The following is a 13,449-nucleotide window of genomic DNA, read 5'->3' as shown; positions in this document are numbered from 1 at the left end:
TATAAAATAATATCTATCCATTTATTAAAATATAATCAAATAGTTAGTTATCATCTATTTTAATAATACTAAATAAATAAATAAATAAGCAATATATTTATTAATATTGTAAATAAAGATTATGACTATTACCTATTCATTCATAAGTAATCATAGGAAGATATATTGCTAATATTTTTCTTAATTATTCTTAAATTGTTTTCATTATTATTTGATTCCTGAGCAAATTTTTAAATTTAAGATTCCTGATCTATTTAATTGATGCCTTATCATATTAAATCGGATTAAATTAAAATATGTGTTAAAAGTAATATTTAAATTTTATTATAATTGTTTCTTTAATTAGTATCAAACTAATTATTTTATAAGTTTTATTTTATTTACTATTATAATTACACTAAACGAATTAATCCTATTATTAATAAATTTATTTAGCTAAATAAAATAATATAATTATTTAATTATATTCTTATTTTTAAAGGAGTTAAAAATTTGTTTTTGTCAAAAAATTTTAGTTTTTATTAAAATTATTTTTCTTCGTCAAAAAAATATCTTGTAGATTTTGAGGAAAAAACCCCCCATTTTTTTATCACTGTATATAAATCATCATAATATGAGTAATGAACCTAATCATTTATTAATGTAAATTTCTATATTAAGCTTAAGCTTTGAGTACTTGCTTATTATAAAATTTTCTTTAACAAATTCATATAAATTTTGCCAAATATTTTTTCTACAAAAATTTAAAGATTATAAAAATTGTTTTCTTTTTTTTAAATAATTTGTTGGAATAAATTAATATACAAATAATGGATAATTAAATGAAAAAATTGTTTATGTTAGAGATGAACAAAATAAAGTAAGATTTTTGAGCTAGCTTATATTTTTATAAAGGAAAATAGAGCACAAAAGTCAAAAATAATGTATTATATATATATATTTTTTGCATAAATTATAATAATATTGCTGCATTTTAACAGTAATTCATTCATCATTTTACTTACTTATTTTTTAATTACTTACCTACTTAATAATTAATTAATTAATTATAATGTTTATATCTATCTTGATTTTTGTTTTTATTTTTATCTAATTAATTTTTGTTGGTTGATTTGGTTCATTTGTATTGCAAATAAGGTTGATTATCCAATGTACTTGCATTTCCACCTTTACTGCGGTCAAAATCAAATTTATCCTATCTTGATTTAAAGCCTTGATCATACCCACCCATTTTATTGATTCTCTAGTTATTTTGTTAAAAATAATTTAAAATTTAGCCAAATAAACAGGTTTAATAAGAATAAAAAAACTTACTTCTTCCATTTATTTTTGCATCATCTCATCTCTTTCGTCCTTTAATTGTTAGATTTCCTTTTTAGAAAGAGCTAATTTTTCTTAGAATTCTCTGACTTCTTGCTTTTAGTCTTAGACTTACATTTTCAAGTGGTCATTTTCTTCTTTAAGTAAAGTATTATTCTATTTTTTGATAATTATTTCAAATACTTTTTATGACATTTATAAGCAATTAATTAAATTTACCTTTTCTAATTATGAAATACTGATTTCAAATTCTCTGATTTGATTTAACATCTGCTTGTATTCTTTTTCTCCTCCTGAGAAACTTGCCTTCGAATTCTACAGTTAATAGAATTAATAATTAATAACTCTTTGAATATGCTCAAATAGATAATATTTATTAAATTACCTTTAATTCTAGTAAATTATTATGAAGATCTCTGTTTTCATTTTTAAGTTAAATCAACTCTTAAGCTTGCCTGTCGAGTAAGTTTCTGGATTCTTTTAAGTCTTATAATTTTTTCTATTATAATATAACAAAAGTTATTGTATAAAAAATTATCTTTTAATTTAAATATAATTTATTTAAGCAAAGTTAAAACCTTGAAATCATTAACATCTGAGTTTCTTCTTTCAAGTTCGTTGTTTAATTGCTAAATAATTCTGTCCTTTTCGACTATTTTTGTTTTTAAATCAGTAATTTCCTCATCTTTGCTATCCATTTCTTCTCTGTTTTTAATCTTTTATCTTTATTCATTATTAAAAATTACTTAATATAAAAGCTTATTTTTTTAAAAAAAGATCACTTTTCAATAAGGCCTTCGTATTTAATATGCTTGTCTTATAACTCCTAACGAGAAGATTCTAGTAAAGAATTGTATTATCTTTCTAACTATTCGCATTTTATCTGGTTCTTTTAAGATTCACTTTGAATAATTTCAAATTGCTCTCTCATTTATCTTTCTCTTTGCAAAGCACTTTCAGCTCTCTACTTTTCTACTTGAATTTAGTTCTAATTTTCATACAATCAAAATTAAAAATTAATTTATCAAAGCAAACAAACTCACCTTGAACTCATTTACAGCTTGGCTTAACTCATCCAAATCATATCCTTTAGTTTCAACATCCTATTTTCATTTAAATTATTAAACACAATTTAAAGATTCTTTTTTTACCTTTCTAAAGCTTAGGACTTATTGTTTAAGTTCTTCAATTTATCTATCTTTGAAAAGCAATTATTATTTAAACTCCTTCTTTTCGTTCATAAGCATGTTGTTTTCTTAAAGGAGTTGATCGTTTTCATCTCCTCTCTTTCTGCTTAAGTCTTCATAGTGACTTTAATTTATTAAAAGTATATAATTAATCATTTAAACTTTAAAAGCCAATTACCTTTTGTAATGCAAATATTCACTCTTTAAGGTCTAATTATCGTTTTTGGCATGATTCAATTTATTTTGGAGTTCTTCAACTTGCTCTTCCAATTCTGCAACCTTCTAAGAGTACTTGGTAAATTTAGGTTCAATTTAAGCTAGCTACTTAGTAAGAGATTCTTCTCTTTTCAAAGCCTCTTCGAGATCGTCTTTAGTTTTTTCAATAACTTCTCTAGCTCTGTTGATTTCTTAGTCATTTTCATAAACAAAGTTATCATATTCTTCTCTAAATCTCTAAAAATTAAAATAAGAAATAAATAAATAAACAAGTATATAAATGAATTAATAAATAAATAAATAAATAAATAAATAAATAAATAAACAAGTATATAAATGAATTAATAATTTTTCAATAAATTAACTAAATTAATAAAACAAACTGACCTTCATTTCATCTAAATGCTTAATGAGAATATTATTTTCTTCTGTCAAAATATGAATTTTATGTTTAAGATCATTAATCTCTTCACCATCATTTAAACCTATTGTTTCTATTAACTTTGTAATATCCCTATTCTTCTAATTAATGTGTTCCCTAATGTACTAAAAAATAGTAATTAACTTTGTCTACATTCTAAATAAAAGCTTACTTTATTTTCTTCTAAAAGCAATTCAACCATTCCAATAAATCTCTTCAAGTCTCCAGACAAGTGACTGACCTAATTAGCAAATAAAAAATAAAAATATATTGTCGTCTATTCGCCATTAATTTTTGAATTCAAAATTGATAACTAAACTTCAAATCTAATTCTAATAAATTGATAAAAAAACAATCCTTTTCTAAAATATAAATGGACTATATAGAAGTAAGTTGTTAAAATTTATTTTTGTAAGTTTATTTTTTAAAAAATTTTTTATTTAAATTGCATTTTAATTGATAAAATTTATAGACTCCAACGTTAAAATAACAAAAGTAGTGATGAAGTTATCTTTTATTTAATAACTACTTTTTTATTTTCAAATTATATTTTTTGGTGTTTCGCAATCAATCTAACAGATTATTTATATTCTTTATATTTAAAGGAGATCAACAAATAAATATTTGATTTTCATTATAAAAATAAATAGAATTTTTATGATTTGCCATATTTGATTGTTTTTTTATCTGAATTTGCTTGATATTCATTCATTTTTCACTCATTTGTGAATTTAATTTTAAATATTTAATTTCACTTTTTTGAAGCAATATTTTTTATTTGAATTTTATTACCTCTTCTTTCAAGATCTTGTTTTCGTCTTCTAATGCCTTAAGGAGGGGAGAAAGTCTATCGGAGGAAATCAATAGTTCTTCGAATTGGTTACCAGAAACTGGCTTGATGATAAGATCTTTTTGGTAGACTGAAAAACCCTTTCCAGTTAACAAGTCTTCGAATTATTTTTAAAGTCTATCATCTTTTTTAAAATAAAAACAATATTTAATCAAGAAAACATTAATTTTAATGATTTCTGAAAAAACGTCAGAAGCAATAAATAACTAATAGGATTAATTATGTCCTTAAATATTGCTTTGAACCTATAAGCTAATCAAAAATAATTTTACTGTAAAGCTTGTAGTATTCATTCTACCAAGCGAGATCACCACCCAAATGATCTCCTTCATATTATTCAGGATGTTTGAAATGACTTCTGACCTATTCTAGTATTTTATTATTCTGCTAAAACATATTAACTCTATCTTAATATGATTGGTATTAGTTTTCTTAAAGCCTGTTGAGTTGCTACTAGGCTTCAAATTTGTCATCCATAATCACATAGGAATGTAGCTATTTATATTTTAAAAAGTATCACATTTATAACAATTCTTTGAATATTTTAAAAAATTGTTTTGTTTTTTTTGAACTAATATGGCTTTAGAAGTTATTCAAACAAAGAAAATTCATTTTATTACTTTGCTTCTTTATGGTGGAATATTCATTTTTATTTTAGTTAATTTATAGTTTAAAATGCTTAGCTTAGTTTTTAACTTTTAAATTGCTTTATTGCTTCTTTATCAAGCTATTTAAGTGAGTTATTTAATTTTGCTGGATAATATCTTTTTCAAATTAATTATTTATTATGTAAATGCTTTATTTCAAATTTATTGTTTGATTTTTATTATGATTCAGTCATTTTTTCATTCATTCATTCATTAATTCATCAATCAATAAATCAATCATTTATTTATTTTTAATTTAAAAAGTATTTATTTGTATATGGACTTCCTATCTATCTATCTTCTTATTCAAAATTCAATTTTTGTAATAAAATTCATTGGTAAACAAACAAAGAAATAAATAAACATATTTATTTTCTTTGATATTTAATCTATAATTAAATCTAAGACTCTTTTTTTTTTAATTAAATTTATTAACAAACATGATCAAATAAAGCTAATATTTTTCAAATATTGAAAATTGAACAAATAAACAATTACTTTGCATCAGCAGTTCTAAAAATATTTAACTACTTTATTAGCATTTGTTCATTCTATCAAATATATTGGGAAAACAAACTTAATAAATTACTCTATTATTTTTTTCTTATCATAATATTTTAGTAAAATTAATAAAAACATAATAAAATATTTTAAATTTGTTTTTTGTAAATTATTTAATTAATTAAATCTTTTTTCAAATCACAATTTATAAAATTATATAGCGATATATAGCGATCGAGAGTCAAATAGAAACAACATTTTTTTATGATATTTTGTAACACAATTTATGTTTATGCAAAACTTTAATTTCTTAAATATTTTATAAAATTTAATAATTTATTCTTTCTATGAAGTGTTAAATAAAACATTTTTTTTATCCATAGTATAAAGAGATGAAATAAGATCTATGAAAGTTGTTAAATAAGTAAATAATTATTCGAAATAGTTTAAATTTATTCTTCTCAAAAACAGAAATAATAAAAAATGATATGGTTGAAAATTTAGAATATAGTTAAGCTTCTTAAAAACTTAACCATTTTTTTTTATTTAAAAGAATTTAATAATAAAAGTTGCTTTGATATATCTTATGTTGAAATTTGTAAATTAATTAGTATCATGTCTATTTCTTTTAAATGCATCATAACTTGTTTAATCATTTATATTTGATTAACAAATTTTCTGCTAAAAAATCAAATTTAAAATACAAAATACTTTTGTGAAGCTTTAATAAAAGTAATTGAAAATAAAAGTTATTTTTTTTAATCTTTTATAATTGGAAAAATTAAATATATTCTTATAAATATTCTAGATTCATTTGGCATTTATAATTTATTAACCTAATAAAATGATTAAATTTAGATTAAATAATCTTTATTCAATTTTAAATTGAAGATGATAAAGCATTTTGATGCTTTACTTTTTTTAAGGGGAATTTTGATTGATAGATGATCTTTGAATATTTAATAAATAAAATTAGTTAGAATAATCAAATAAATCGTTAATTTATTAATTTGTTTATTTGAATTTTAAATTTTAATTTAAAAAATATTTTATAATTACTTTTATAAAAATTAATTTTATATATATATATATAATTTTATCTATAAAATATTATCAGAATTAGTTGACATTGCTTTCAGCTTTTTCAGCAATGATGTAACTTTAACTGGGTATGTCATAACCTAAATAGTATGCTTAGAGGACAGAATAACCAAGGCCAATATAATCAGTGTAAGCTTGAGGATAGATAAGTACTTAATAATTACCATTTTTTAGCTTTCTTGTATAGTGTTATGGTTTAATTATTATTTTAAATGGTTTATCACCATCTGCAATTACATTAAATGAAATATCCTTTAACTTTTCAATAGAATCTACGTTGAAAACATAATTTTCAATGTTAGCATCATCATCATAATACTCGTATTTAACTCCATCATTTCTAATTTATTTAAGTATAGCATTTAGTTATGTTATACCAATGCTGATGTAAGGATTAAGTAAGTCAAAACCAGCTACACTTCCAAATATAAATTAAAGATCTCCATATCTTAAGGAAGAATCTGAGGGTGTTGAAAAATCATCATTTTAATCATAATGCTTAAGATTTACCAATTTAGATCCTTTTTTTATTAAAGATAAGTTAGGAGTTCCAATATCAATGCTTCCTATTACACCTTTTGTTGTATCTATGCTGTCAACATTAACATAAAATCTTTTTTACTTTATCAATCCTTGTTTAAAGAGTTCATCAATTACATTGTCTTAAGTTTTACTGTCTTTTTTACTAAAGCACAGTGCTTTTTCTCCTTCAAAGCTAGATTGTGAATCAGGATTAGTAAATTTTAAATCAGCTTAAACATCACCAAGTTAAAACTTGGCAACATACTATTTCCCTCCAATAAATTTATTTTCACCAATTAACTTGACACCACAAGCCTTGAGTTCATTATCAGTTTGAGTAATTACATTAGAGCAATAATCATCTAAAGGTATTAAATTTACCTCACATTAGTTGTCTCCATATTTAGTATTTATTATTAAACTGTTTTATTCACTTATTTTCAAAGGAAGGCTAATTGTATTTGATTAGCAAATAACACAACTTAGTAATATAGCAAAAATAGCCAAATAAATGTTTTTATTCATCCGAAATTTCAGTCTCTAATAGTTAAATTGTTTATTTTTTTATTTAATCAATTACAATAAATTTTTGAATTTAAAAATAAAGTTTTTCCATATTTATTTATGATTAATAAACTGATAATATTTGATAAGAATTCACTTCATCAGTCTTTTATAAAAAGAAATAAAAGATATAAAGTGTAACTAATTTTATCTAATTAAGAATAAATGACTTAATTTAAATATTTTTTAAGAAATAGAATAATTATTTTTTTTTTTAATTTAAAAACTATCTTGCTTTACTTAAAAATAATTAAAATATAAATAAAACAATTTCATAAAAACATATTTATCATTAAACAGCTTTATTCACTAATCTTCAAATGAATGCTAATTGTGTTTGATTAGCAATCGACACAGCTTTGCAATATAGCAACAAAAGCGAAATAGATGTTTTTATTCAACAGGAATTTCTGTCTTCAATAATTAAATTGTGTTGTGTATTCATTTATTTCATCAACTACAACAAAATTTTTGAATTTTAAAATAAAAATTAGCAAATTTATTTAAAGTTATTATCTGATAATATTTTATAAGAATTCACTTCATCACTCTTTTATAAAAAGAAATAAAAGAAATAAAGAGTAAATAATTTTATCTAATTAAGAATAAAAAGCTTTAATTTTTTTTCATATTATATTAATTAATTACTTATTTAAATTCTTTTGTAAAAAAGATAAAATAATTGAAATTTTATTAATTTTATTTAATCTAAATATTAAATTGCTTGCTTTTACAAAAAACATATAATTTAATTAAAAAAAGTGTAATTATACTTTTTAGATAACTGTTAAATTCTTATATTGTTACTGATTCAATGTTTTTTACTAACTCAAATGTTTAATTCATTTAGAAAATTTTAGGTTAACAAATTTTTAACAATAGGATTAAATATCTTTTTTAAAGCTCCTATACTTCCTAAAACTTTATATTTATACAAACACTATTTTATCCTATTAAAGAATATGTTCATAGGAACTATTCTATTCAAAAATTCTTTTATATAAAAAATATTGCTTTTTATTTGAAATGAAAAAGTATTATTTAAATTTTAAGAGATTTCATATATATTTATTATATCCAATTATATTAATTTATATTAGCTAAGTTTATTTTAAAATAGATTTTAATTTTTTTAAGAAAAATTTGAAATAATTAATGAATCTTTGATAATAATAAATAATCTATCACTACCAGCTTTTAAATTGATACCAAAATGCAAAAATTTGAAAAATTTATTTGCTACAAGCTACTATTAATCCTCAAATATTAATGAATAATTCAAATAAAACCCCAAAAAATAAATAATTTTTGTATAATAACAAATTGAATAAAAATATATTTTTAATGAGAATTTATTATTTGAGGAAATGACCTATATTATAAACACAATAGTTTAAAAAATTAAGTTTATGAAAAACTATATTTTTAGAAATATATTAAATTAATTTGTTTTTTTTTTTTTCGAAAAAGTTAAAATAAATTATTTTATTATTGAATTAATTTTTAAGTTTTTAATCCTCATATTCTTGAGAAGCAAATATAAATAAGAAACAATTTATTTAGAAATATTTAATCAATTAATTGGTATTTGTAATTAAATAATTGATTTATTAGTAATTATTATGAGCATTCTTTATATTATATATTTTAAAATTATTATTTTCTTTTAATTAAAACTATATTATTCAGTTTGGGATATTGCTTAAATTATTTAGATATGTTTGATTATTAATTTTAAATTAATCGATTGTCTGTCTTTCTGTCTATCATTTAAATTACTTGCAAAAGCTAGTTAATGGAAGTTAGTGGTTATTATGGTTAATTGTACTAGGAATAGCATATCTAAGTTTTCCAATATTATTTTAAATTGGTTTTTCATTAGTAGAATAATAATTTTATTAATTTATAGTATTTTTTATATTATTAACAGATGTGTTTAAAGGTGAAGAGCTCCTAACATTCGTTAAATAATCATATGTTTAATTTAGAAGTTAGTAGCTATTTTCTTTGTTAGAATTTAATTTTTAAGAGTATAATGTTGATGGAATGTATTGCTTTTACATTATTTTTTGATTTTTGTTAAAATATGATGTATCGCTATTCTTTCTACCAAATTTATCTTAAGCTTAATAATTAAACTAATTTAAAATATTCCTTTCCTGTAAAACTTATTAATTTTCTAATTCTGATTAGTGATTGTAATTAACACTACTATTTAAATTATTTTCATTATAATTATTATTATTATTAAATCTTTTAGGCTGGTTAATTATTTATTATGCTTGCTATTAGCTAATGCAAGGCTAATAACTAACTTGGCTCTATAAAAAACAATTAGATGGTTACTACTATTGAGGTTGTTGATATTGTTAATTATAATTTAAAGTATTGTAATTAGCTTAACTAGATGAAGCACGAGCAAAACCATCATAAGAGGAGTTAGATCTATAATTTCTCGGGTTTTATTAAACTTCACTTGCTATTGAAAGACCATTATAATCATTTGGATTGAGAGTATTTTTAAAGCTAAATAAATTTATCTAAGAAGAATTCAAAAATCGTTGAATCCCACTTTCTTAAGAAGAAGTTCTTTCTTTTAGCCTGTTATCTAGCACAACTTATTAATTTTATGGAGAGATTTAAGATTAATCAAATTATTCGCTGCTTAAATTAAGAGCTGAATTATTTAATTAACTTTTGTTTAGCTTTTATTCTATTTGGTTTTGCTCAGGAATCTAAAAATTCTCAATCTACTTGTTTAAAGAATTTCTTCTTAATTCTGTTAAATTTTTTTCAATAAATTTTGTATTTGTTTAAGTCTCATTTGTCAAGTATTCTTAGGTTAATTCATTATTTTAGTTTATATCTTAATTAATTTTTTTTAGCTAATTTTAAGTTTGCTCATTTCCAAGAGTATAGTTTTTATCTGTAAATTAATAAGTAAATGCCTATCCTATTTTGTGCTCAAGTTCATTAAAAAACTAAAATAATTATTATTATAAAAGTTTATGAATAAGTTGTTTCATTTGTTTTAATAAAAAATTACAAACTGTAAAATAAAAAATTTAGATAATTTTTTAAATTAATAAAATAGATATAAATTTAAAAAAATATATATTTATAAAATCCCCCCTTGTAAAACTTGTAAAAGGATTAATTTTAGTTATTATGGTATATTTAAATTGTAATAAATGAATACCTTTTATTCTTAGGAACTACTCATTTATTACATTTTTTTTATATATTACTCTTTGACTTTATTATTTTCAGTTGAAAGTTGGTCACAATTAGCTCTAAGTTCACTTAACTATTTTAATGAAAGCTCATTTTCTCTTTCTAAGTCTTTTAATTTTAATTTAAGATCCTTTTTTTTTAAAAAAAAAACAAATTTAGTTTAATTATTAGCAAGTAAATAAATATTTATTTACTTAATTTTCATTTCTGAATTTTGAAAGATCCTCTTAAGTTACTCTAAATTGTTACTTAATTTAAGCAAACTAGCTCTCAAGCTAAACGATAGTGTCATCCTTAATAAAAATGAATAAAATTTGTTTTGAAGACATGTTATTTTTAAAAGAATTACTTTTTATTTCTGAATAATGTCAAATTTGTCTATTTAATATTGCTACTACTTTATAGTTGAGTTTAGTTAGCAAATTAATATGTCATTTGTTTGCTGTTTAACTTATTATTCATGATAAAATTTTATTTTATCTTTATAACTTTCTTAATCACACAATTTTTCTTTCAGCTCTTTTTAAAGATTGAATATTATTTGATCTCTTTCCTTTAATTCTTAAAGCAGATTTTCACTATTACCTTTTTCCTTACTTTCGTTAGAGTTGTTTTTTAATTGAAAATTCTTTATTTGTTCTTATAGCTCTTTTATAATATTTTCCTTTTCAACTACTTCTTATTATAGCTCTTTTATTTATCTAATATAATGAATGTTAATAAGAAATAAATAAATAATTAATTTATATGTTACTTAGAGTGCTCTTCATAACTAATATAAGATTAATTTTTACTGTTTTATTCTTCTATCATTCTCTTGCGTTCTCTCAAATCAATTAATTCTTTTAAATAAATAATTCAGTAAAATTCATAAAAATTTAATGGAATGAATCATTTTATTTCAAAACTTTTTCATTTTTTGTTGAAATCATTAAGTAAATATTTAATATTCATCAAGTGTTTTTTTATGATAAAAATAATTTGTTTTAAAGTGAATAAATTAATTTAAACCTTGCTCTTTGTCTTGAATAATTTTTGATAGATTAGATTTAGGGTCAATGTTTTTGTTTTTTTATAAAAGATCTAAATTTTTTTCCTTTTCTATTTGTTTGGAGAGGACATTTTTGAGCTATCTTTTAATAATAAATAAAAATAAATTGGAAATTCATTCAATATTTTATCATAATTTTGCTTACATTTTTTACTTTTTATTCATATCGATTTCGAAACTGTTATCTGAAGATTCAATAGGAGCTCTCATTTTTTAGTGAGAAGTGTTATTTGAAATTTTAAATTCTTCGTTATTAACTTAGACTGAGTTGGTGATCGTTGTAATATCGCAGATATTATTATGAAGATATGTGCTTTATTCTTCATTAGAATTTATTTGAATAATATGTTTCATATAAAAATCTTAATTAAAATCATCTTCTTTTTCATTTGAATCATTTTCGTTTTCATTTTCATTTTCAGAAGAAGCAAATGTTTACTACCTATTTTCTGTTTTATTTGTAATGTTCTTTTCTTGAATGTTTATTGAATTGAGACTATGAAGCTTTTCTATGTTTTTTTGATGCTATCTAAGAGAAATCACATTTTCTTCAGTTTTATATTATGCAGGCGGATTTAAAATACCAAATAGGTTGTCATAAGACTTTTTTGTGCTGTTAACTCTTTCTTGTTTGTTTGAAACAACTCCAATCTAATCTTGAATGTCAATTTAATTTCCAATTTTATATTCCTGCTTAGACTAAGTAAAGAACTACCTGTTTTTGCATAAAACATGATCATTTTAGTTTTCTGTTTGAGAAGGCGATTATGATGACTAATAACTAGCTTGTTATTATCTTTTTTAACGCTATTCTACTTGTATATCTAATTTCAATTCTTTATTTTGAGATTATTATTAATGAATGTCTTCAAAAATTTAGTTGAATTTCTCTGTTTTTGAAGTGTGAGAAATTTTATTTTACTTTTAGTTTTCTAAGTTTCTCTAATTTTGGTAATTCTCAACACAATCAGTATCTTGCTCTAATTAGTCAAACTTAAACGAGCTGTTTGAAAGATAGAGAGGTATTTGACCTGATTATTCTAATATTTTTTTAGCCTTTTAAAAGCTTGCATCAGTAGCCTACTTATTTGTTTGTTCGCTAAGAATTACTTAAATATTTTGCTACCTGTTTTTGCTGTTCATTTTTTGTTTGTTCTATATAAAAAGATCTATTAATTAATTAATCAATTTATTTATTTATTAATTCGTTATTAGTTTAAAAATATTTATTTTCTTAAATTCTTGATTTAGTTTAGCCAATCAATTAAAAATCAAATGAACATTCCAAATTCATCAATTTGCCTCAATTTTTTGATATGATTTCAAATTATTAATTTAATAACGGATACAAAAAAACAAGCAAACAAATAAAATAACTAACAAAAAAAGAAGCAAGCAAAAAAATTTCACTCAAAATATCTTCTTCATATTATTTATTTGATAAAACCTTATATTGAACTTAAATCAAATATAATTATTAATAATTAAAAAAAATAGGGTTTCTATTGATCTATTTTTTATTAATTTATTTATTTAAACTATTAACCAACCCTCCATCCTCCAAAAATTTTTATCTTATTCTTAAAAAGAAATCTATTTTATTTTTGGAATGGGAGTTTGATATTTGAAATACATATTAATTTTTATTATAAACTAATATTAGGTTTCTGATATATTAATCTACAAATAAACATCATTTTTATAAAAATACATAAATTTAGATTAATTAAATTTGTTGAAAGCCTAAATAAACAATGATATTTATTATTAAATATATTGCTAAGTGATATCTTAAGTGAAAATAAATAAATATATTTTTTAACCTATCGATAATA

At 20.8% G+C, this 13,449-nt stretch overlaps 3 protein-coding genes across 3 annotated transcripts; all 3 read right to left on the bottom strand. All coding sequences in view use genetic code 6, as the record gives it.

The window, feature by feature from the left end:
• Positions 1–1,117: 1,117 nt before the first annotated feature.
• TTHERM_000702269 (beige/BEACH domain protein) lies at positions 1,118–4,641 on the bottom strand (the record flags this gene model as incomplete). Its single annotated transcript, XM_012795319.1, has 14 exons — positions 1,118–1,243; positions 1,315–1,476; positions 1,540–1,635; positions 1,706–1,819; positions 1,899–2,043; positions 2,103–2,308; positions 2,364–2,423; positions 2,472–2,631; positions 2,686–2,960; positions 3,111–3,269; positions 3,317–3,385; positions 3,937–4,118; positions 4,267–4,489; positions 4,615–4,641. The coding sequence occupies 14 exons, from the start codon at positions 4,639–4,641 to the stop codon at positions 1,118–1,120; spliced, it is 2,004 nt and encodes a 667-aa protein (XP_012650773.1).
• Positions 4,642–6,255: 1,614 nt separating this feature from the next.
• On the bottom strand, positions 6,256–7,290 carry TTHERM_00702260 (eukaryotic aspartyl protease; the record flags this gene model as incomplete). The annotated part of the gene is made up of 1 exon (XM_971746.1): positions 6,256–7,290. One exon carries the CDS (start codon positions 7,288–7,290, stop codon positions 6,256–6,258), a length of 1,035 nt encoding a protein of 344 aa, XP_976839.1.
• A 1,805-nt stretch (positions 7,291–9,095) lies between these two features.
• Positions 9,096–12,781, bottom strand: TTHERM_00702250 (hypothetical protein; the record flags this gene model as incomplete). The annotated part of the gene is made up of 7 exons (XM_971745.2): positions 11,760–12,781; positions 11,575–11,696; positions 11,318–11,405; positions 10,913–11,264; positions 10,758–10,856; positions 10,529–10,693; positions 9,096–10,310 (listed from the first exon to the last, which is right to left on the bottom strand). Exons 1-7 carry the CDS (start codon positions 12,755–12,757, stop codon positions 9,096–9,098), a joined length of 3,039 nt encoding a protein of 1,012 aa, XP_976838.2. The 5' UTR covers positions 12,758–12,781.
• Between the last annotated feature and the right edge of the window lie 668 nt (positions 12,782–13,449).

Source organism: Tetrahymena thermophila (genome assembly GCF_000189635.1).
Source record: "Tetrahymena thermophila SB210 genomic scaffold scf_8254820, whole genome shotgun sequence".
Lineage (NCBI taxonomy): Eukaryota > Ciliophora > Oligohymenophorea > Hymenostomatida > Tetrahymenidae > Tetrahymena > Tetrahymena thermophila.
The sequence above is the reverse complement of the archived record's forward strand: the minus strand, read 5'-3'. Positions and strand labels throughout refer to the sequence as shown.